At 36.9% G+C, this 26,415-nt stretch overlaps 1 protein-coding gene across 1 annotated transcript in view; it reads left to right on the forward strand.

Moving 5' to 3' along the window:
- Window positions 1-26,415, forward strand: part of LOC145296659 (gamma-aminobutyric acid receptor alpha-like) — a 774,217-nt gene that overhangs the window by 631,247 nt on the left and 116,555 nt on the right. The window contains exon 6 of the mRNA XM_080142597.1: window positions 12,268-12,335. Within this exon, the coding sequence (XP_079998723.1) occupies window positions 12,268-12,335 (68 nt within the window). The remainder of the gene's footprint in view (window positions 1-12,267; window positions 12,336-26,415) is intronic.

Genomic DNA, 26,415 nt, shown 5'->3' on the forward strand with positions numbered 1-26,415 from the left:
TAACAATAAGTAAAGCTGCCCATTCAAAAAGTATTGCATCCATTGGGATGTCATATATTCGTGTAGTGTTTCTGAGTTACCACGAAATAACCCTACAATACTTGAAAATAATCTTCCCATAATAGAAATCTCTCATCCGTCTACTACTCAAAATATAACTCCAGTGAGTGAACCGATAGTTTTAACAACCGTTTCCATTACAAAGAACTACGTCACAACCAACAACATAAATAATAATAACAATATTGATGAATATAATAATAATAATAATAATAATAATAATAATATTAGTGAGGACCCGATAATCTGCTATATATAGAGTCCAAATACCCTGAAGGAAGTAAAAAGGAGAAAAAAATTGGCAATGGCATGGATAGATTCAAAGAAGCGTACGGCAGCATCCCTTTAGTATGGACAATAGAATGTTTTAAAATGTATAAAATAGTAAGCGGGATAATCAACGTGATTGAAAATGTAATGAGAACATGGAGATTGAAACTGACAGATTATGGACAACACATAACAGAAATTAGTATACAAAGAGGCATTTTCCGAAGAGATTCACTATTACCATTACTGTTCATCATAGCCATGATACCCCTGAACAATATACTGAGAAAGTATCAAGTCCGATAACAATTCTCTAGCACAGAGGAAAAAAAAAGAAACCACTTGCTGTACATGGACGATCTGAAACTGATTGCAAGGGCCGAAAATGAACTAGAGACACTAATAAACACTTCCAGGATCATCAGTCAAGATATCCGAATGGAGTTTAGTCTGGAAAAGTGCTACTACTACTAAGGAAGGGAAACGGGAGACGAGAAAAGAGATTGAACTACCCTACCAAATGGATATGAGGGCACTGTGGAGAACAAAACGCCTATAAATACCTGGGAGTTTTAAAAGCAGACACCATCATAGCAAGAGAAATGAAAGAGAGAATTGAGGAATACCCCAGGAAAACAAGAAAACTTCTCGGAACAAAATTATATGGCAGAAACCTAATAAAAGGTATAAATACATGCGCAGTATCACTAGTAAGATACTCAGGACCGTTCATAGGGTGGACTAAAGAAGAACTGAGACAGCTCGATCAGAAGACCAGGAAACTAATGACCATACACAATGCACTACACCCGAAGGATAATGTTGACCAACTTTACGTAAAAAGGAAAGACGGCGGGAGGGGATTGGTTTGTATAGAAGACTGTGTAAATGACACAAAAAAGGACAAGAAAAATATATAATGCAAAACATTGAAAGGATAATCATGGCAGCGAGAGACACTGAAAATATCAACAAAACAGAAACAGAGAGGCAAATAATGAAACAAGAAAATATAAATGGGAAGAGAAACAACTACACGGAAGATTCGTAAGGATGACAAAAGATAAGAATAATGAAAACACTTGGACATGGATGCGAAAAGGACACCTAAAACGAGAAACTGAATCCCTTATAATTTCAGATCAAGATAACACGATAAGAACCAATCACATCAACGCAAAAAAACAAACGAAATACAAGAAAACAGCAAATGTAGACTCTGTGGACAAAGAGACGAAACGATAAACCATATATTGAGGGAATGTAGCAAACTAGCCCAAAAGGAACGATTAAGTGGAAAGGGCAGTACACTAGGAATTATACAAACAATTGCATATCGAATACACGGATAAATAGTACAAGCATAAGAGACAACAGTAATTGAAAACAAGAATCACAAAACTCTATGGGACATGGACATACAAACGGATAAACCCATCCAAGAAGACATAATGCCGTAATAATTAAGAAGAAAGGAAAGTCCTGCTAGATTCTAGACTATGCTGTCCCAGCTGAACACAGGATAAATATGAAAGAAAAGGAGTAACGGAGCAAATGCACAGAGATAGCCAAGGAGCTGAAAGGAATATGAATGATGAAAAAAATTAAGATAGTACCTATAAAAATGGGAGCACTCGGCACAATTCCGAAAAACTTTGAAAAAAAAATTAGAACAAATTGTAAATTCGAGAAATGGCTGAAAAGATACAATGAATAACAATAATGAAATATTAAAAAAAACCTTTGTAAGCGGCTCTTGCGAGAACGCAAATTCATTTGTAAATGTTATCGAAAGAAGTGGGGAATACTGGAAATCTGAGGAGATTTGTTGTCACTCAGCTTCCAGGGAACAGAGGTTTTTTTCAAGGAGAGACCTTTGATGACCTGTGTAAAATATCCTTGTTAGTAATAATATTAGCAATAATAGCATTAATGATAATAACCCGCCTTTTTTTTCTCTCAAAACAGTCATAATCTTATAAACTCACCTCGGAATACAGACGACAATATTCACTACAGAATGAATCTACTATTGCCAATTATTACAACATTGAATTAAATCGTAATCCCACCCAATATTCTAACGGAAATCCATATATCTTAAACACTTCGCAAAGACCAGGTAAAATATACACTTATATTAGTGCCACTTCAACATTAATAAAGATTAAGAATATCTTACCACACTTCTTCCTTTACTAGTAAATTCACTGATAATAGCCAGGGACTGAAAGTTATATCTAAAAACACTCTATACATTGGGTTATTCTTAAAAAATCACAAAGCTAATACCCCAGGTTCTAATCTTGTCACTTTTGCATATCTGAAGTTATAAGTATAATTACTAGGGCTATGACAAGGGAATATTCTTACCATTGTTTTGCCTCTAGAGAAGATGTCTGGTGCTATTAGGCACAGTTAATGAATCGAGAACCACATCACTGTCTCTAAAAATATATAAGATATTAATTGATATATTCTGAAGAGTAAAAATAATGAAAAGAATATCCTCTTGCCGTAGCCCTAATAATTACTTGCTCAAAGTATCAATATAATAAAATCCAAAAGTGAACTTATTTTCCAATGTAGACATAAGAACACGTTCAAATATGACCAATTGGAAATTAATTAGCACATTCTTAAACCTTAGGCTACAAATTTACTTAATATAAGAGATTCTATCTCTTCCTATTTATTATAATTATAATTTTGTGAAACTAATTAACCGCTGTATACTAACTGTTATGGTATTAAATGGTAATAAAAACGAAGGGAACACAGGACTTTTAGAAACAAACATGTATTCACATATAATACAGGCAATGCGGGTTGAGCAATACCGCTCCTCAACTGTTGAGCGTTTGCATACGACCTCGTTGGCCGCGTACCAATCTCTGACTCCGTGCACAGATACTCGTTACCGGAAGTGACGTCACCAGAGGAAGTGACGTCATGAGATAGCCCATTAATCCCATGGAGGGGCGTCTCCCCTCCCAAGTTTTTTGTTCGTAAAATCTGTCAGCACCTCTTCCTTTTAGGGTTTACCATCAATGGCTCGGTAAACTTTCTCTTACAGAACGACCGCTGTAGTTCAGGTGTTGGTTGAGGAGGTGCAAGATCAAAGTTTCGAAGGCAGTATCCATCGGCTCATCTTCCAATAGGGGACTGTCGCTGATTTCAACTGATCGATATCTTAGTTGGTTCTGGTGACGTTTGTAATTGTACTGACCTCCCAGAATGATGTGTTGTTTTTATACCTTTTGAAAAACACTCTTTCACGTGCCATGAAACGTTTACTGGGTAGACAAGTGGGCACTAGTGGCCTTGACTGTTTGGGTAAGAGCTTGTCGAAAACATATCTCACTTTTCGTTCAAACATGGTTTCTGCAGGTGAGACTGCTGTCGGTGTGTTCGGGTTGGGTGTAATCCTATACACGTGTAGAAATTGTTGAAGTACTTCATCTGATGGGGTTCCTTGGGCCATCTTTGGTGCTCTTTTAAGAGTGTCGACAAAGAGTTCCGCTTGCCCACCTGACCTAAAATGGTATTGGGGAGTGGTGATATGATTAATTTGGAACGTATCACAAAACTTTGGAACTCAGCAGACGTAAACTGGGTTCCATTATCACTTACGATGCAATCGACTGCACCGAAATGTGCTAACAGTTCATGTAAGAAATTTATAGTCGATCCAGTTGTCGGTCTTCTGCACCTCAGGCCACTTGCTGTAACTATCGACTACGATTAAGCAATAATTGTCCTCCAGCGGACCCGTAAAATCGATGTGCACCCTAGACCATGGCGGGTCAGTTTTCAGCCAATATTTAAACGTAGTAGGTGATAATTTAGCCACAATGTAGGAGTCTATCCTCATTCATGTCCTTGTCCATTTTAGGCCAATAGACATAGCTCCCCATCAAACTCTTCATACGCCTTTTCCCAGGATGGCCTGTGTGAGAATCCCGTATTCATTTTTGGAGACATTTGGGAATCACCACTCTTTCGCAATATAGTAAAACCTCATCGCAAAGCGAAAATACTTCCGGAACATCGTCCTTTATGGCGGTCTTACTTATGAAGTCATCCTTGTCTGCTTCCTTTATAATCTCTAGTAGAGACACCGGGAGTTCTCTGATTGTGTTGCCCATCATCATTTTAATTTCCCCGTCCGTCCGAAAAGTGGCAATGATGGAATCTTCAAACGGATCCCTTTTCAATGGTATCAGCATAGATAGGCTATCCACATGGCAAATTTGTTTCGAAGACAAATATTCCAGGGTGGAATCAATTATGATCCGTCTGCAATGTAAATTTTCTGAAACTTTGTCACAGCGAATATAATACTCAAAGCTTCTTTTTCAATCTTTCGGACTTTAGTAGCGTTCTAGATGCATGTGCGATCGGTTTCCTGGTACCGGCAAACATTATATGAAGTATGCAAGCTCCCACACCAAATGAGCTTGCGTCACACGCTACTATTATTCTTAACATTGGATCATAGTGTGTAAAAAATGATCTGAAGTTAATGTTTCTTTGATCTTCTCAAACGCCTTCTGGAATTCTAGCGTCCAGTCCCAAGCTTTCACTTTCTTCAGCAGTTCATTTAGTGGAGCGCAAAAATCATGCATATTCTTGGTGAAGACTTGGCAGAAATTAGTCAGGCCCAGAAAGCTTTGTAGTGCTTTCAGGTTATTGGGAGCAGACATGATCTTTATGGCTTCCGCCCTCTCAGGATCTTGATCAATAATGTGACGTAAGTAATGTATTTCTTTTGCTTCTTTTACTTTCAAAACGAAACTTTAATCCTTTCAAAAATTTCATGTATGTGTTTTCGGTGCTCATTTGTGGATTTACTGGCTATGACAATATCATCCAAGTATGGGCATAGTGTCCATGAGCTGCGGGAAAATTGCAGGTGCGACCTTGACTCCGAAAACTAACCTTTCAAACTTGAAGAGTCCCTGTGTGTAATTTATACAGGAGTTTTGAACATTCCGCCTCGACGGGGATCTGCAAATATACGTCGCTTAAATCCACCTTAGAAAATACTTTACCACCGTTTAATTTGTTGAATATCTCCTCTGGTGTGAGGAGTGGATACTGGTAATCTTTGAAGGCTGCGTTCAGAGCCGTGGAGAAATCCGCACATACACGAATCTGATTTGTTTTCTTGGTCACATACCCGGTAGGGGCTGCCCAATCACTGCTGCTTAATTTCGATAGTTTTTTTTTCGGCTAGCATGGAAGCAAGGAGTTAATGACAATATATACGCATATAATTAAAATACGGTAAATAAATAAAATAAATTTAAAAGAGAAAAGGTATAAACAATAGTTGGCCAGAAAGTAAAAAAGAACAAAAAAGCAGTTGACATTTTGGTAGGATTAGGATGGGTTAGGTTCACTTAGCTTATTTCTTTGGCCATCTACATTTGACTTAACTGCCAGCGTGCGTAACCATGTTTTAGGTGAACGGGTAGGTGGTACTTCGCTTCTTTACCCGGATAGTATTCCGGCCTCTTCTAGCCGATCCAATTCCTTGTTCTTCCTGCACTGGATCGCTTTGTGACCCTTTCTGCCACATTCGTTGCAGTACTTATCTTTGTAAAAATATTGACACGACCAATGTTTCTCGCCGCAGCGATTACACGGGCTTGTAGGGGATCCGGGTCTTGTGACTGGGTGCTAATTATTAGGTGTAGCCTGAGTTTTCTTACTTCCAGCTTTGCTTTTTCTGGATGAATATATTCCGGTCTGAAGGTCGTCCTTCTAATGAATGCTGCGCTTGACTCCTTGACCTGTTTCGAGTTCCTTACGCAGACTACCCGCTGACAATCCTCGGCCAACTTCTGAAGGGTTAGGCCCTGTTCGCTCTCAAGTCTAGAGAGAACACGTCGTCTTATCTAAGCGTTTTTGATGAGACTAGACTTTGCGCAAAAATTAAACACTTGAAGTCATCTGCCGATGAGTCAGACAGACGGAAAGCTTCGCAGTGTTTATTTACTACGGACGCGAAAGTCAGGTAATTGTTGTCGTCGCTTTTTGCAGGTTAAAGCACTTCCATCTTTTATGAAAGAGCGTTGTAGTCGGGTTGAACAATTTGGATAAAAGTTTGACCGCTACAGAAAATTCCAATTCACTAGTCTAAATGGGGAGAATATAATCCACAAACTTATTATGATCTGTGGTCCCTAATTTCCTCAAAAGATGGCGAACTTTTTAGCGTGGTTCCACTTTTGACAATCCACAGTGAATAGGTCCTCATATCCCCGATGGAAAGCGTCAAACGTCCCATCCAACTCTGGTTGGTAGTTGAACGTTTCTATAGGGTTCCATATTGTACTTTGAGAAAACGCAAAACTGTCGTCCCTGTGTTCCGTTCTATCGAACATTTTTAACAAAAGCTCTTCCTGTCTCTGTTGTTGGAGTAGCATTCTCTCCTTCAACGCTTGTTGCCTCTCTTGAAATTGTAAATGCAGCTGTTTATCACGTTCTTTTAAATTTCCCTCGGCCTTCTACTGCTGATCCATCTGGGCTTTGATTAGCTGTATTAATACTGCTTTAACCTCTTCCATCTTGTAATGACTTTTCCAAGCGCACGAACAAAAATTATTTTCGCTTTTGACTAGAGAGGAGGGATAAAATAATAATAAAAAAGAAAATGTCCTTTCCTTGTGTATGAGAAGGAAGCAATGTATCCCTTGCCTCTTGATAAAAAACTTAGAAATAACCTAATATGAGGGTGGACAAAAAAATTTTACTTGCGAAACAAAAACAAAAAAAATGTACTGTGATACAATACAATTACAAAAGAAAAAATAATTGTGGAATTGCCCGGAAGTTAACCAAAAAGGCTAGGTTGGGGGTGGGAGGCTTGTCCCCACTACGAAGAAAAAGAAAATTTTACTTTAGAACCGACAGTTAAAAATAGAATATTTCAGATAATTCCACTCAATAAAAAAATATTTCAAGTAAAACGAAAAGGAAAAAAACATTTCTCTCCCGTTACAAATTTGCATAAAGTAAGCAACAGAAAAGCAAAGGCAAAAAAAAAAAACTTTTACTTCATTTGAACAATGTCCAAATTTGCAAAAGAATAAACATAAGAATAGACGAATTACAATTAAAATTGTTTCACGTTGAATTTGGGTCACCATTTTCTCTTTTTTTTCTTCTTTCAATAAGCAACCTAATTAATTTTTACGGCATTAACAATAATGCGTTTGGTACAGTTCTTTTCAATTAATATATGGAGACAAAAAGATTACATACAATTGAGTCGAGAGCTTTGCCTTGCGTTAGTTTCTGTTTTTTTTGTTGTTGTTTTTTTTTTCGAATTTTGTTTTAAAAAAGTAATTGCCAGCCGAATTCTTAGCTTTTAATCCGAAGTTTTTTTTTTTTTTAAGTCAAATTAATTTCATTCTTTTCCTTTTTTGTAAAGTTAACCCGTGTGAAAGTCGAACCCGTACGTCGCCAGTTGTTATGCTATTAAACAGCTAAATCTGACACCCAAGATCGCCATGGGCATGGAATATGTGCCTACATTAAGGATGGCTTCCCGTGTGGCAGGGATATCTCTAGAGAATATCCTAATTTACCCTATATGTGCTTCAGGGTTGCACTTGCTTACACCACTGTATTTATATTTATCCTCTTTATGCCCAACAACAGCGGAGCTACTATCTTAAAGAGCATATCTGAGAAAATAGACCACATACTGTCTTCACATCCCTCGGCTAACATCCACATCTGTGGTGACTTCAACGTCCATAACGTGGAATGGCTGACCCATTCAAATAAGACAGATGATGAGGGGAGGTTTTGTCATGATTTTGCCATTGCTTATGACCTCACTCAGATTGTTCGCGAACCCACCCGTGTGCCCGATACACCCGGTCAATATGCAAGCCTCTTAGACCTTTTTCTCTCAACTTCCCCTGAGCTATGTTCATGTTCCGTTCATTCTCCTCTAGGATCCTCCGACCACTCCATCGTATCAGTTAACATAAAAACGAAATGTAAGAAGCCCCCAGAGTACCCCTCCACCGTACTGTATACCGATACTCTATGGCTGACTGGGATAGCTTCCGTACATTCATATCTGATTTACCTCTGCACTCCATGCTTAAAAAGGAAGTGTCCTCTATAGTATCAGATCTGACCGAATGGTTAATTGTAGGCATAGATCAATTCGAACCATCTAAAAAATTCCAACAAAAACCTAACAGCCAGCCATGGTTCTCCCCAGAATCACTTTTTCCATAGCTATCAACGTAATAGATGCACTGAGACTTAAGCTGCTTTCAGGTCTGCCAGCAACCACTGTAAAAGAGTAATAAAAAATGCAAGAGAGCTATATGTCCAGTCTGTTAAATCCAAGGTAGCTGATCAGCGGCTTGGATCCCACCAGTTTTGGCAAATAATAAATAGGATCCTGAACAGAAGTGTGCGTTCTATCCCAACCATTATCAATGGACCAGATGTCATCTCGTCAGCGTTAGACAAGGCCAAACTATTTGCAAAGAACTTTGCAGCTAATCCTACTCTATGCAACGAAGGCCATTAACTTCCCATATTTCCTCCTATAACACAGAACAAGCTAGGTAATATACAAATATCCGTGCATGAGGTCGGCAAGCTAATCAAGAACCTAGATTCCAGTAAAGTAACTGGCCCTGATGGCATCCCAATTATAGTGTTAAAAAGGCTTCAACCAGAACTTGCTCCCATACTTACGAAACTATTTAAGCGCTGTCTTAAGGAGAAGCGCTTTCCGACTCCCTGGAAGAGCGCACCAGTTTGCCCTGTATTTAAGCATTCAGGTGATAAGTCATCTCCCTCTCAGTACAGACCTATAAGTCTCCTGTGTGTTATGAGTAAGTTGCTGGAATCCATATTAAATAGAGAAATAGTCAACCACCTCAGCAGGAATAACCTTCTTAGTGACACACAATATGGTTTCCGCTCTGCAGGATCTACCGCAGATGTGCTGACGGTTATATCCCACAGGATTAGTGAATCTCTTGACAAAGGCTTCCTTTCTAGGGCAATTGCTCTTGACATATCAAAGGCCTTCGACAAGGTATGGCATAAGGGTCTACTTCACAAGATTTCCAGCTACGGTATAACTGGAAATGTTTTCTCAATCATTAAATCATTTCTCTCCGACAGGCTCATAAGAGTAGTGGTAGATGGACAAAAATCGGAGGCCTGCAATATAAATGCTGAAGTCCCTCAGGGGTCAATCCTGGGCCCAACTCTCTTCCTGATCTACATCAATGACCTCCCTAAACACATACTTAAATCATTCGTTGACATCTATGCTGATGACACGACCATCTACGGCAACACATCAAGGGCTGTAAATGACAAAGTTCTCTTTGATTCTCTCTACTCTGATCTCGAGCACGTGGTTCAGTGGGGGAAGATGTGGCTGGTTACCTTTAATGCATCCAAACCAAACTCCTATCTTTACATCATCAACACTCTGATCCCCATCTGGCATCAATTGTGATGGATGGCTCTCGTCTGGGTGAGGCCCCGTGTTTTGACAAGTTTCTGGGTTTGTCCTTTACTCCTGATCTGAAATGGAACACGTACATCAAGTCTGTTACCAAGGTCGCTGGAAGGATGGTGGGATCCTTCTACCGCTCCAGAAGATATCTCACTACTGATGCAATTCTCTATCTATATAAAAGCCAAGTACGTCCAAGGATGGAATACTGTTGCCATATCTGGGCAGGAGCTGCTAAAAACAGCCTATCCTGCCTTGACAGAGTACAAAATAGACTTAGTGGCTTAGTGGGGGATGCCCTTTTCTCTACCCTGCAACCTCTCTCCCACAGAAGAGGCGTTGCGAGCCGATCCTTGTTTTATCGTTATTTCCATGGCAGGTGCTCGTCTGAACTCCAATCTCTGGTCCCCCCTCGCCAATCTTTCACTAAAAACACCCGTCTAGCTGAATCCACTGTGAAAAATCCCCCCTCTATATCTATGCCTAAATCAAAACGTAGATTCCATGAACAAAGCTTCTTTCTTAGAACTGCACGCCTGTGGAACTCTGTTCCGTCTGCCTGCTTCCCTCCGGACTACAACTTGGATGTCTTCAAGTCCAATGTTAACAAATTCCTAATGAACCCCCCTTAATTAAACACTTCATCAAATCTCCACACTAACGTAATGTACTTGCAATAACCCTTATCCCTGAGTAGCTTCCGGGCCTTGATAAGTGGTGATCACTGTGTAAAAAAAAATGGTAATAAAATGAAAGAAACACAGGACTTTTAGAACCAGACATGTATTCACATATATTACAGGCAAGGTGGGTTGAGCAATACCATTCCTCAACTGTTGGGCGTTTGCACACGACCTCTTTTGCCGTGTACCAATCTCTGACTCCGGGCACCGGTACTCGTTACCAGAAGTGACGTCACCACAGGAAGTCACGTCATGAGATAATCCATTAATCCCATGGAGGGGCGTCTCCAACACTAACCCTGGCGGTATATCTTTGTATATGTATGTTTCTGTTTTATATATAGTATATAAGTGTATATATGTGCATATGTATGAATATATACGTGTATATATGTGTATGTATATATGTATATATTCATCTATATATGTGTATAATTACATACGTGTGTGCCCCTTTTTGTTCTGAGTGAGTTGACAATTTTCTTCTCACTTCTCTTCCTATATTATGTTTCACTTCATTATCATATTTATATATATATGTGCGTGTGTGTGTGTGTGTGTGTGTGTGTGTGTGTGTGTGTGTGTGTGGATATGCATTTATACATTTGTATATGTATATATGTATATACGGACAATTATAATTATACATTAAAGTATTAAACCATTATTATGATCAGTAAACTTTCCGCCTATTTTAACTTCTTTTCAAGTTTAAAATAAATAAATCTGAATTACCCTCTACACACAATTATTTTCCTGACTGTGTAAAATTGACATCTAATGAAAAATAGATTTGTAAAGATAAGTCTCTATCTTTCCCTTTCTTACTTAACTTTTGTCTCGACTATGTCTATCTTTTTTCTCCCCTCTTTTTTAGCTTCTTATTATTCTATATTCCTCCTCTCTTTTTTTCATTTTTTCTCTCTTTTTCTTTCTATCCCTGTTTTCCATTTCGATTTCAATCTTTTATTGCTATATTTTAAATCGTCACTTCAACATTTTCATTTACCTTATCCGGTACTTTTTTTTATAACAACTGACATTTCACTTCTCTATGAATTGATGCTTTTTATCTGGAAGCTTAAATTAATCCTGGACAGCTATAATTACGTTTTCCGATCTTTATGGATTACTAATGGATTTTCAATTAACTCACTATGGATTTATTTTGTTCTTGATTTAACCTTCGCATTCGTCAGATGTTTACCATGCCATTTTCTCCCTTTCTCATTTCCTGCTTTCTTAATCTCTTTGAATCCTTATAAACTGTTACTAACTGTTTAATATCTTTTTTGAACCAAGTATGATTAATTTCATATTTGTAGTATCTTTTAATGCATTAACCTGCACAATTTATTGTATATTTTGTAAACCGCTTTTTTCTGATTGGAAGAATTGCATTTTTCGCATACACCTGAAGAAGTTCAGATATTGCATCGGTCTGAACCTTGTAAAATGGCAATCAAGATGGGAGTACTTGTCCGACAAATCAAAATAATACGAACCATCAAACATCATCTAAATATTTAAATAAAACATTATTGTTCGGCCATGTTTTTTCGTTACATATGTTTATCATTTGATTGTATATTAGTTTATTCTTATTGGTATTAAATTTATTTATATTGAAATGTTAGGATAAATAAAAAAATTGAATGCAATAGTTATCATAATGTGTGTGTTTTTTAAATATTTCATAAATAATTGTCGATAATGTAGTTATCTTTCTTCTATCTACAGGTCCCCCCATAACTGTGCACGGACATATTCTGGTTAGATCGATGGGGCCAATTTCTGAGAGAGACATGGTAAGAAATATTACACACACATTTTGTTCTTCTCCTCAAACAATGCAAATTGTCACGCGGACGTTATAAGCTCCTTTTGAGGACTATGTCTACATGGAACTATGTAAAGAAATGAGCTAAATATCTGTTCATATTTCATTTCATTATTATGTTTTTTTTGGCATGCTGGCACAGTCAGGAAAGTAGGAAAAATTGAGGGAATACCAAAGTCTAACAGTCTGAGGAGAGAATTTATAAAAACAGAAGACTTTCAGCATATAGGAACCTCTACAGTGAAACAGTAGGATTTTGCTTCTAGACGGGTTTGTAATGTGGGTAACGCTGCAAGAACAAACAAACAAAAGAAAGAAAGAAAATACGACTCGACACCTTTTTTTCAGTACAAATGCAATTTACTCATGGATCCTTCAAAATAACGCATATCACTATCTTTCCAAAGTTTTTTTCGCACGCACATGTGCTTTTTAAAAGTCTCTGTTGCCGCCACATCACGTAGGTGCTTTCCAGCTTTGTATCGCCATCGACTCACATATTGCACACATAACTTGCTTCTTCTCTCGATTACACGGTGTATTTTTCTCTCCTTTTCTTGTGACGCAAGCTCGCACAAACTTGCTAATTTGCAAACAACGGCTGCTGTTGCTACTGCTAATATATTCGCTAGCCAGCGATTATTCAGTTGCTGCTGATTTTCTCAGTCGCGATCATACACGTTCTGTTGTCGCTTTGCTGAGTGTATTTATGCTGAGGAGATACAAATGTAATGAGTTCATCAGAGCACATTACATTGAAGTACTTGTAAAACAATCATAGAATACAATATTGCGACGATGAAAAGGGCTGGAGCATTGCAAATAGTGCAGGACCTATTAGATTTGTATCTCGTTTTGGAACCCTGTCTAACTTGGAGAGATAGTGATAGATGGCAGCAAGTATTAACTAAAACACAGCCAGAGTTTTGTAAAAGAAAAATTGAGACAAATGAAATTTTAAAACAGAACATTTTTATAAAAGATATAAGAATATGTTCAGTCATTTATGCAAACAACTAGTTGTTGGAAAAATGTTTTTGATAACAAGTCAATAATTAATTGTGTGCACATTTGTATATAAGTAATATATGTATATAAGTATTTGTTAAGATTCCAATTGGTTAAAAATACTTAAAGTTAACACTTCCATGGGACAAATTACAAATGTAGACAGCGAACCAAAACGAAACGGAGAATGGAAAAAAGGTAGGAATTAATCTATTTCATTTTAGCGTTCGTTAAAAACATTTTGCGATTCAGACACGACTAACAGCTAAAAGAATAACTAAATTATTTTTTGTCATTATTAATTAAGAAAAAGATTTGTTTCAATTAAAGCACATGTTTTAAAACAACGGTTAATTTATATTAAACATAAATCCCTAAATACGAACAAACTGTTCCTAAAAACTAAAAAATTTTCTTGTAATTATACAACCAATAAACTGTCAGTATATTACAGAATATTCACCCTCCCTCATTATCATAGATGACTAAGAATGCTTATATGAAACGGCTTGAAATATCGATACCGTTCAATTATCAGCCAAACTTTGTAAAGTTCGACCCCCTTTATTTATTTGAAAACTTACTGTTATGCCATTAGCATTTATCTGTATAATCGGAAGGCCTTTGACATATCATTTTACGTTTCTATTTCATTCAGAATTTTAAGCATTTGAATTCTTCGGGACTAGCTAGTCGCCCGGTGTTGCCAGTCGTACAATATGCTTAAACATGATATTTTAATTCATGCAGATTGCGTATATCTTATTATAGAAGCAATCCTCTGTGGAGTATTATATATTACGAGGAATAATTTGTCGGTGGACTAATTCGCAAAAAAATAAATAACTAAAATAAGTACATACTAATGATAATGTCGTTCATCAAATTCCGTCTGTTTGTATACAATATCACGTCAGGTGATATTTGGACTTGACGATCTTAAACATAGGCTTTCCTCTCTCATAGGTTAAAGGAAAACTTTTACAGGGAAATAGTTTATATTACACCGGCCAGTGTAACATTAAATATTCCCCTATATATATATATATATATATATATATATATATATATATATATATATATATATATATATATTAATCTATAAGAGAAAAACGATCATGTTTAAGATCAGATTGTTTTCAATTTTCGATACTTATCGGATGAATTCCTGTACAAAACATATTTAAGAATACTACCAGATATATAAATTAGCTTTGTGTAAAATTTACAAAATATAAGCTCAGCCGTTTTGGAACCTATGAGGAAGAAACTGACATACAAACACGAACTGATTTTTATATAAGAGTAGAGCTACTATTTTAATTGTGAATTTTATTCGGTGAAACTTCTGACCTTTGTCAGATGTATGTTATTGAACGTGGGAGTCTTTCGATCAAGCTCAAGAAAATGCATGGAATTTTGAACGGAACCCTTTTTCCCAAGTACCCGTGCTGCAGTGGATGAAATACTTGGTAAAATGCAGTTGTAAGTTACACTATTCTGGAGGTTGCAAGTTCAATCATCAATGCGGGGCGACACTAAAATACATATTAACGAATGACTTAGGGCTTCTACCCAGTCACGACCGACGGAACTAGAATAGGCTAAATGTTTCCGTTCAAAATTCCGTGCCAATTTTAGAGTTCGAAAGAAAAATGCTCGATTTCGATAGTAAGATTCCCGAGTTTGACGAGATACTTAAGAAAGAAGTTACACCGATTGAAACGATGACCAAATAATTCTCAAGATTAAAACATTAGTTTTAATAGTCCAAATTATTCGAATTATCAATCTCTATCTTAAAAGGCCAGAAATATAACATTTAACATCTCCGAATTCGATAACCATAATCTATATATTTATGAAAGTGAGAATGTGTGTGTAAGGACAACCTATATACTCAACGGGTATTTAATCTATAGATTTGAAATTTAGTATATAGGATATTCAGACATTTGGTAAACTTTTTAATTGGTTTTCATCCGGGAAAACAGCTGCGAATGGAAGAAAATAGACAAATCGTCAAATTTTCATCTGTTTGCTAACTGTTCCACGAATGCGCATGCGTGAATAGTTAACATTATCGATTACTAATGTTAAAAATAAGTAGATTTGAAAGCAACATTAGAGACTGTGTCAAGCTGGCCTACTCGATTTCATACTTGACTCCCTGTCTTTAGGTTCGATCTCAACTTGTCTTTAGCTTCGATCTAAACTCGAGTATTTTTTCACTTACAAGTTTAGAAAAAGCATGATTCTCACAAGCACATATCTCAGTTTCTATCCGTTTTTTTCTTTTACTTCAATTTTTAAAAGAATTTGACGCTATGTTTAATAGATACAGTATTTCTGTTTATAAAAATAAGAATTTTGCATTAGTTAAAATATAATTTTTATACGTATGTTACGACCGGGCAACGCACGGTCGCTTGCTAGTATAACCTATTTCATAATGTCTTTAAACTTTTTATAAATTACCACTATTTTAGTTTATTGTAAACTCTCTCATGAACTTAGCTATTTGTATTTTAAAGTATTTCATTAACTTCTGGTTTTAATAAAATGTCGTTAATACTTTTCAAACAATAACTAACAATTGTAAATTTGTCATAACAGTATCAAACCATTTAAGATATTCCATTATAATTTTTCTGTCGGTATTTCCAAAGAATGGAGAATGTTCGTTTCTTTTTAATCTGTTCTAAATTCTATGTTAAATGTGTTAAACATCAACTTTGATGAAATTACTGTTCAAAATCTTTTTTCTACGCTGTAATCATCGTCCGTCTGACATCGAAAAAATACAAACGAACACAACAAAGACCCGGAATTTCACAAAAAATAATCAATAAAGAAAGAACGAATTCAACATTTTTATCCAATGTGATTAATTCATCGAACGACTGCTTATCGCATTAAGTTGACTAATTTTGTCTAATAAATCGATTAAACAGAATCAAAGTTCAATCAAAGTTCAATGAAATCATCCAAAGACCAAAACTTGTTCACCGCAAAGAAATGTTGAATTACTTTCGTTTGAACGCAGCAGTAATTTACTTACATGGCTGCCAAATTTGAAAAATGTTAAAGACTGAATAGCCTCATCTATTCGAAACGTTCGTGTCAGTTTTAACAGTGAAAAAATCTAAGAATAGGGAAGTGGGGAGAATAAGCAAGCACCACAGAATTTGAGCTACTCTGACTCTTTATAAATTGCGTTGGCACACCCATCGGTAAATGTACCTCATGCAGTTTGAAATTAACTAATCCCTTCCCAATTCTAAATTCAAAGATTACTATAGGCAAAAAAATCTATAATTATATTTACGTTCAAAACAGAACTTCACATTTTTTTTTGTTTAAATTCCTTTACTGCAAAGGCTGATGATATTTAACGTCTGTCAATCATTCAAATGAAGATCGAAATCGAGCAGTCTGCGGGGGAAGAAAAGCCATTAAAACAGAATGCGTTTCGGCATCTAGAGACATCTACAGTCAAGGAGTGGGGGTTTGTTGTAAGACGGGTCTGTCGGGTGTATATACGTCTGTTGCATGCAGCTTGTTTCGTTAACAGTATATCAGCCTATTTATATTTACAGATGGAACATCAAGTTTATTAACGGTCAAACGTTAGGCTCTCATGTATACATGAAATATTGTGCAACGTCTTTACATGTAGGCACAAGAAAAAAACGTTCGAGTGTATATAGAAATAAACAGCATAACATTTGTCATCATATCTTCTTAATAATTCGGACAATTCGGTGATTTCATAAGCTTTTATTCTTTATTTACTTCAATTATTATGTTGGGTCGAAACTGAACCGTTGTCTTACTCCTTACGCCCAACTCTTTACAACTTGTATCGAGTGGATTACCTCACTTCGTGTCTAGCTGGTCTGAAGACCGAGACTCGACTTCGAATCTTTACGTAAATTCATTCGTTACGGGAACTGACGAACCTTTCCGAAATCTTGTGTTTATATTATAACCTATGTATTTACTGCTAAAAAAAACAGTCTTAACTAAAAACTTTATTTTGTGTTATGATTTTTTTTAGTATTTTTATTCTGACATCGAAATTGTTTGTTACTCCCAGAACATTGTTACTAGTTCAATTGTTCATCACTCACATCTCTACTCGGGACATCCGATATTGCCCGGGACATAATATTAAAACGCCGAGAGAGGGCAAGTGCAATGATTTCATTGGAGCACATGCGACAAGATCAGAGAATCCAGATTCGACGTCTTCTTGTTTTTCTGAGCAGGATGAAGAATTGGGAAGATGGGAAGATGGGAAGATCATGAGTAAATAGCATCATCTTTTAGGATGTTAGAGATTTGAATAACATGCCAAATAATTGACATACATAATAAACTTATAATTCCGCATTAAAGTTTTTTATAACTATCTCTTATCATATCTATATATATATATATATATATATATATATATATATATATATATATATAGATTAGCAGAAGTACCCGTCATTGACTGGGTTCAAAAACAGCCTACAGAAAATGGACTGTGATTGATGAAAGTATGATAGGTTATGAATAGGAGGGGGTTGTAAAAAGATAGGTTTTGATACTCACAAATGTTACCCTAAGCAAAATATGATGAAAGTAAAGATAATTTTCGCGAAAATATATTTTTTTATATGAACTTGTTTCCATTCATGGCGATAAGTGACCAACAAAATGATGTTTCCTTATAAAGAGAAAATGTTATATATATAATAATATAAATATACAAGAAATAAATGTCACCATATTCAATAAAAGTAACTTTTATGGTAGAAAAGTTCATTGGTTTATATTTTTAAGTAGTTTGTAAAAAAAAAAAAATTAATTCACGAACCGGTTTTAAAAAAATCAAAATGTCAGCACCTTTGAAATAGAGAGCCCTGTTTTCAATTTGAAGGAGGGGCACCTGATCATTCTGTGTTAACAATTTAAGAGAGTTCCGTCAACGTAGGAATATTTATAAACATATTTTAATGTTTTCCGTTATTTTGTGCTTGAGGAATGTTCGATTATGGCATGTGTAGTTTATATAAAATTCATTTAAGTTGTTATCGCCTCAAATTTCGTTTTAATTTCGGTTCGCTGAAATTATTTCAAGTAAAGAGCATTAAAAACTATTTCAAAACAAGAAAAACATGAACTGAACTTTTATTGACTATGGTAACATTTATTTCTTGTATATTTATTTTTTCGGGTAGTCGTTTGTTCGCTTTTCTGCTAGACACTCTTACTAAATAATATCGACGAAATATTGAAAAACAAAGAAACAAAAACAGTTTTGAAAAATAATGAAGCTTTACTTACTTTAGTAAAATAATCCGAAACAGCAAAATGGGATATTGAAAAAGTAAACGCGTAATTACTTTAGTTTTTTAAAGCAAAGAATCGATATAATTATGAATAAGAAGAAAATGGCGCCCTTTTCAAGCAGAACAGCTTCGTTTCAGTTTTACAGTATTGAACGGTGTAGCATTGCGCCGTTGTATTCAGGGTTGTACAATTGTAATGTAAAGAACGCGCAGAAAGGGTTGTAATCAACTGAATTCCTTCTAGTACACTTACAAAAAAAGCTTAAACCGATATATAAATAAAAAATAAAATGGTTATGTAAATGTTTTTAAAAAGACAAGTAATCACATGAGCAGGATTTTTATTTCTTTTGACACGATAATAAGTAACGTTCTTATTTTTTATTATTTATATATTTATCCATTTTCGAAAGAGTGCCTCGTGCAAGTGGAGAAGGAAAAACAGAGTTATGCAAAATTTGTGTCGAGAATTTTCAAAGTCCGACTTTTTTTTTTTTTTTGCTTTCACTTTAATAAGAACGTGAATTTATGAGGTGAATTTAATCGACAAAATATTATTTAACTAAAAAAATAAGTAAAAGCTAACGTGAATTAAGATTAAAGTAAAGGTGTTATTGTGGACCCTCACCCCTTTTAAAACCCTTGTTAAACTTTGTGACATATTTACATTCTATGGAGGTCAGGTGCGAACGAACACCCAATAATTTTATTATACCATATTTCTTAAAACTAAAATATAATTATCAAAGTATACTTATGCAAATAGATATGAAAAATCATTGTTAAAGTTTGTGCCATATTTACATGGAGTACAGGCACGAATGCAGACCCCACAATTTTATTATACAATCCCTATTTAAGTTGAAACATACTTATCAAAGTATTCTTATGTACATCTATATCAAAACCCCTTGTAAACGTTTTGTTGTTTTCATTTTTTATTTCATTATTTTGGGGGTCAGGCGCGAACGCAGACCCCACAATTTTTATGAACCACCGTTCTGCCAGATCAAATATACCCATTCCTGATCCTCGATACATCTTCTATCATTATATGTAATCAGTTTTTTTTTAAATAGTCACCCATATAGGAGCCTATTCATGACCAGGCACATACACAAATACACACACACAGACGTTAAGCTTTATATATATATATATATATATATATATATATATATATATATATATATATATTAAATATTTAAATAGTCTTATAACTCATTCAAAATAGAAAACTGCAAGCCCAACTTTAAGCAGTTTCTCTATATTATATTTCTCTTAGTCTACCTCTCTTTCTGTTCCACTATGTCTCGGAAACTATTGACTAATATAGCTGAAATTTGTATGGAGTTTTTCTATGATAGAGTGCAGGGAAGTAAATGTAAGAGAATCAGTTAAAGATAAAATAATTGATTAATTTGGATTAGTATTTAAGTTCCATTCTTTCGCAGAAACTACGAAGCCGACCTTACTAAAATTGTATATGCACCTTTGTTATGATAAAGTGGAGCGTACTAGGTATTATGGTTTCCATTCGATGCGCAGTTAGGCATAGTGTTTAGTATTTAATGCAAAAATGAACACATTCTAACCGTATTAAACTATCAATTTGACAGAAAAGACATTTTAAGTCAACGAGCTAGAACTTTTGCTTAGTGCATTTCTAAGTCCATAACAGCAACGGTGTCTTTCAAACAACAAAATATAAGCAACGTACGATGAAGATGCTGTAGCTGACAGCATGATACAGAAGCAATCCGCAAAGTTCAGAACTAAAGATTGTAACCTTAATGATGAAGAACCTTTAGGCAGACCATCCTCTACAGATGACGATCAAAAATCAATATATTACTTGATAATAAATTATATTTCACAGCAGGAACATTTATACAAAATCTTAACCTATAGAAATTGATCGTTTTATTAAATATTTAATGATATATATATTAGGGCAGTAGAGTTTAGTTTCCTAGAAGTATGTTTTTTTTTTATTTATTTTTTTATTACATTTTCACCCCAAACAAGGCAAATTGCCACTTTGGTGTAGGGGGCTACTATCAGGGGAAACAACTACTGGGGTACTATGTAGGGATTTGGGCAGCAAGGTGTCGGTTCACGTTACAGTTGAACTTCTGCACGTCAGTACTGTTGGGGAAGCAGGGACCTGGAATGGAATTCCAGAGTCTTGCGGTTCTGGGGAAGAAACTATTGGAGTAAAAAGATCTTTTACATCTAGGGACCTCTACAGTGTGGGGGTGGGATCTAGTAGCCTGTCGGGTTTGTCGAGGGTGCTCGCGTCGTGGGGGCACAAGTGATTGCAGTTCATCAGAGCATTCACCACTAAAATACTTGTAGAAAAGGCAGAGGGATGCAACATTTCGTCGATGGGACAGAGGCTGAAGCTTAGATGCCAGTTCAGGGCCTATCAGGTTTGCGACTCTCTTTTGAACCTTGTCAAGGAGCGAGAGACTAGTAGCAGATGCACCAGCCCAGATGTGGCAGCAATACTCCATACATGGGCGAATGGTGGCCTTATAGAGGTACAGGATACTTTCGGGTGTTAGTAGTTTTCTAGCACGGTAGAGAGAGCCTACCTTTCTTGCAGCGGCCCTGGCAATGCCTTCAATGTAATTGTTCCAACTCATGTTTCCTGTGAACGTTAGGCCAAGGAGTTTGAAAGATGGACTCTCAGATAAAGAGTCGTTGGCCATTGCTATTGGTGGTAGAGAGGGTTTCTTGTAATTATTGAATGAAACTAGTTTAGTCTTGGCAGCATTGAACGCGACCAACCACTTTTGTCCCCATTCCACTACAGATTGGAGGTCTTCCTCTAGTGTTTCTGTCATTTCTTTAGAAATGTGTTCATTCGTCTTCCTGTCGTGTCTGCCATAGAGTGTAGTGTCATCAGCATATATACCCATCTCAGAGGCAATGTTGTCGGGGAGGTCATTTATGAATATCAGGAACAATAGAGGTCCAAGGATAGAACCCTGGGGCACTCCCGCATTTATATCATATTGTTTAGATGTGCGACCGTCGAGGACTACCTGGATTTTTCTCTTATCTAAGAAGGATTTAATTATGTTCAGTATTCTACCAGTGATACCGTATGATCTGATTTTACTGAGGAGACCCTCATGCCACACCCTGTAAAAAGCCTTAGATATATCTAGAGCTACCGCTCTGCCTTCCCCCGCTTTGTCCAGTGATTGGTATATACGTTCAGAGATCACGGTGAGGATGTCTGCTGTGGAACGGGCTTGTCTAAATCCATATTGTTTGTCAGTCAGTAGTTTAGCATCTGTAAGATGATGGACTAGAGCATGGTTTATTATGGTCTCAAATATTTTGGCAAAAAGTGGGAGGAGGCTAATGGGGCGATAATTTGATGGGTCTGTCCTTTCGCCAGAATTCTTGAATACTGGTACAACAGAAGCAGTTTTCCAACAGCCCGGAAAGCAAGCTTCATTAAGACATTTGTTGTAGAGTTTGGAGAGAACTGGAGCTACTTCGGCTGAGCACTTTTTTAATAGCACAGCTGGGATAAGATCGGGTCCACATGCTTTTGAGGTGTCAAGGTTTTTTATGATAGCATGCACCTGAGCAGGGGTGGTTTTCAGATCGTCTAGTGTGGCGTCTGTCCGCATAGGAAAGTCAGGTAGGGGGTGGTTGGAAGTGTCCAGTGTGGAGTTTGAGGCAAACCGACTGGCAAGCATGTTAGCCTTGTCGGTTGCTGAGGAGACAACCTCGTGATTGTTGGTTAGTGGGGGAATTGTTGATTGCCCATTATTTACTACACTGTTGTAGATTTTCCAGAAGTCTCGAGTTCCTAGTTTTTGTGCTTCGATGCGCTTTTTAGTGGTTCCCGTAAATTCTCTCTTGGCTGTCGCTATTTCTTTCTTAACGTTATTTCTAGCTTCTATATACTTCAGTCTGTTTGAACTGGACTTATGTCGGTTAAACCTACGGTATGCATGCTGCTTTTGAGTAATGGCAGTTGCACAAGTCGACGTAAACCATTGGGGGGAGTGGGGCTTACTATAAAATTTCCGCATGGGAACATGCGCTTCGATTGCAGTTTTGAACCAGTCAGTGGTCTCGTTTGCACACTGTTCAGCAGGGAGAGAGAAAATATTTTTCCATGGAGCATCTCTAATTAGTTCCCTGATGGCTTCCCAGTTAGCCTTATTATAATATCTCGTTGTTTTGAGCACTGGCTCTTCAGTTTTGGGTCTAGAGTTTAGGGCGATTTCAACCATTATCACTGCATGATCAGCGATCTCGAGTGGGCTGTGGGCCTTCGCTATGCAGTCATCGGGAACTGTGGTCAAAAACAGATCCAGAAGTGATGCGTGTTGTTCTTCCTGGTCAGGGAAACGGGTTGGAAACGTAACAATTTGTGATAGGGAGTGAGATATAGCGAAGCTATGGGTTGTGCTGCCCGCTGCATCTGTGTGAGTAGAGAATCCAAGCCAGTTTTTGTGGTGGACATTAAAGTCACCAAACACATGTATTTGTGCGCTAGTGTCGAGGGACAGTGCCGTGTCTATGCTGTCAGATACTTCGTTTATTATGGAGCAGTCCTGAGTTGAGGGAGAGCGGTAGAGAAAATAATAGTAGCTAATACTGTGTTGCACGTTTAGTCTAAAGCACATAAAGGCTTGATCATCTGTTTCTAGGTTTGTTTCTCTAGTCAAGGGAAGGGTATTACGAATGTAAACTCCAAGTCCGTGCATATGTCTGTCAGAGTCCTTACGGCAGAGTGGGAGATATCCAGGCATGTTAAAGTGGTTAGAGGGAATGGAGGAGTGTAGGTTAGTCTCACTTAGTGCTAAGATATCCGGGGTATTTGTTAAGAGAAATGCTTCAACATCAGCTAAGTTAGTTCTAACCCCACGGATATTTGTGAATGAGAGCCTCAAGGGAGGAGGCAAGTTGAAATTGTTTGTCTCTAATCCTGGTTTAAGCTTATTTTTAGATTGTACTGTCGTCATATTTATTTTTAAGAGTTTCGGTAAGGGGGAGCTAAACAAGAGGTTATGCGGAGCTTCAGACATGCATCACAAGTAGACCATCAGCTGACCTTTCTCCAATTAGGATTGTGGCCTCATGAAAGCCCACCGGGGATGAGTGCAGGGTCCCTTTCCATGCGCGTCATGGCACTGCAAACAACCCGATATTATTCAACTGTTGATGGAGCAGCCGCTCTAAGCGCTACCAAAGAGTTAGGGCTCCTGTACTACCAGTCGGGAACAGCAGCCAGGAACTGTCAATCCGGTACCCTCAACCCTTTAGAAGAAGGTCAACCCAATCTAACCGCTCAGGCATATCTTATACTCAAGCACTCCCAAATGTTCAGTTTTAGGGGTGGGGCGTGCTGGGAATGGGGAAGAACGGCGTTCATTGCCCTAGCCAGGAAACAAGATCTACCGCTGGGTGTTTCTGTCGAATCACTGAGATAGTGTCTCTGCGCTTGACTAATAGGCAAAGAAGGAGTATGGAAGCCGGGCGATAGACAGAGCCTATCTACTCCTTAAGCAATTTAGGTTTGCAAACCGGTGAATTTGTTTGAGTCACCAGCTCTAGGAAGGTTGTCATCCAAGACTGAAGAGGCCTCTCTCCCCTTTGGTTTAGTTTCAGAGTTTTCCTTCTCCTAGACGGATGATCTGGGAAGACCTACTGGGTCCGTCAGCCCTGAGAGGGTTTTCTCCGCGCCTAGGTTCTAATCCAGGTATTTCTGCGACCCCGCGTTGTTAGTGTTACTGGGTTAGTTTGTGGGGGAATATATCTACTGATTAGTTACACTCCTCAAAGTGATTTAGGGACATGCTATTTACTTGTTAATGGATAAAGGGGTGGGTGAAGTTCATGCAGTGTAAGCGTCTATGTTTGTAAGCGGGCTTGTTAGGGAGGAGATAATGTGATTTTAGTCGTACCCTTTTTTTTATTTTATTAATGTTAGCTTAGGTCTAGTATAGTGTTACAGTATGAGTAGGTATTAAGAATTGAGCTACGAGTTGTGCCCGAGCTATTTTAGATGATAGGAGGGTTAAGATGTAAGTGCAATATAGCATGGATAAGACAGCAAGTATTGAGTCATGCGTAATTAGGTGAATAGATATATATGGGCAGGTTTTCAGTAGGTGCGAATAGAGTTGAAGTTGTAGGTATTTTTTAGTAAGAGTCATGGGGCGTTTTGCATAACAAGGAGTGTCGTTTCAATAACGTAATTAATCGTTGCAAAACTCGAGACAGTTGTGTAGTGCATATCGCTTTGTTTCTGGGTACTTTGGCTGTTAAGTGCCTGCCTTTGTGTGCATAGGCTGTTAAGTCCCTTACTGGATAGGAATGAGCTGTAATGCATGCCTTAGAGGTAGAAATGTATAGATGTTTAGTGATGGTTATTAAAACAGTTTGCATGTGAGGGATTAGGGGCTGGAAGTTAGCGATTCAACTACAGATGCGGAGCAATGTGGGAGTTTAGTGGCGGATAGGTTGGAAGGAGTAGATTGTTAGCGTTCAAGAGAAGAGTGGTTATTTATTTACAGATGGATTTCCATTAGGATTTTTGAGTTACAGGTAAGGTTTAGTCTGAAGAAGGGAGGAATTTTTTTTTTTTTTATGCATGCAGGTAAGACAAACGCAATCGTCTTGGAGGTAAAATGTATAAGATTTCGTAGCTAGCTATTAGGTTTTTCCCTCCCAGTTATAGGGACAGCTAATTCGTTGGGATTTGGAATTGTAGTCATTAAGGTCAGGCGCAGAGTGTTGCATCTATTCAGAAAATTAGCCCTAGTATCACAGCTGGGATTATGTATATTGCAGTTACAAATATAGTGCCAGTCAAATTATGAGCCACGTGCAGTGGTTTGGTATGGTATGGGTATCATGGAGGACACTTAAATACAAGCAAGCGTACGGTGATTGCATATATTAAGTATACTACTTAATAAAGTTCTTCTGTCTTCTATAGTAGAAAGAAAGGTGGTCCTAGCTCTTCTATATTCTTGCATAGGCTATTCGTTATCGAGTAGAGTTCTTCTGACCATAAAAACGGCTCGCGTGTGACTAAGTGTTAGAGACCATTTTTACGCATATGTAATTAAAATGCATTAAATAAATACATTTAAAGAGAAGGTATACACAGTTGGTAAAAGCAAAAAGAGAAATAAATAAACAAAGTGAATAAATAAATAAAAAATAAATAGAAGAAACGACTCGCATGGAAGCAAAGAGTTAAAGACAGTATATGCGCATATAGTTAAAATACATTAGTCAAAATTAAGAAAAAAAAAAAAAGCAGTTGCCATTTTGGTAATATTAGGATTTGTTATCCTATTAGTATTGTTATCCTATTAGTATTTGTTATCCTATTAGTATTGTTATCTTATTATTAATATTAGGATTAGGATTTGTCCATTGAAACATGTGTCTACCAAAAAGTGCTCAATGTGTAAACAGAGCAGGTATATTAAATTTATGTTAGTATAAATAAATTATATATATATATATATATATAAACGGTAAAATCTATATTCCAAATTCCATGATGTTGACCATCTTACTATTCATTATTTTAATTACGTCGACATTCGCAATTCTTGTCAGCAACTATTTTGTAGCGCAAAATAATTCTTTTAATTATATTATCAATCAATGAATCTATTTTACCTTTAACGTATCAGACGAAATAGC

This window comes from Euprymna scolopes, chromosome 17, assembly GCF_053919585.1.
Source record: "Euprymna scolopes isolate OS-2025 chromosome 17, ASM5391958v1, whole genome shotgun sequence".
Taxonomy (NCBI): Eukaryota; Metazoa; Mollusca; class Cephalopoda; order Sepiida; family Sepiolidae; genus Euprymna; species Euprymna scolopes.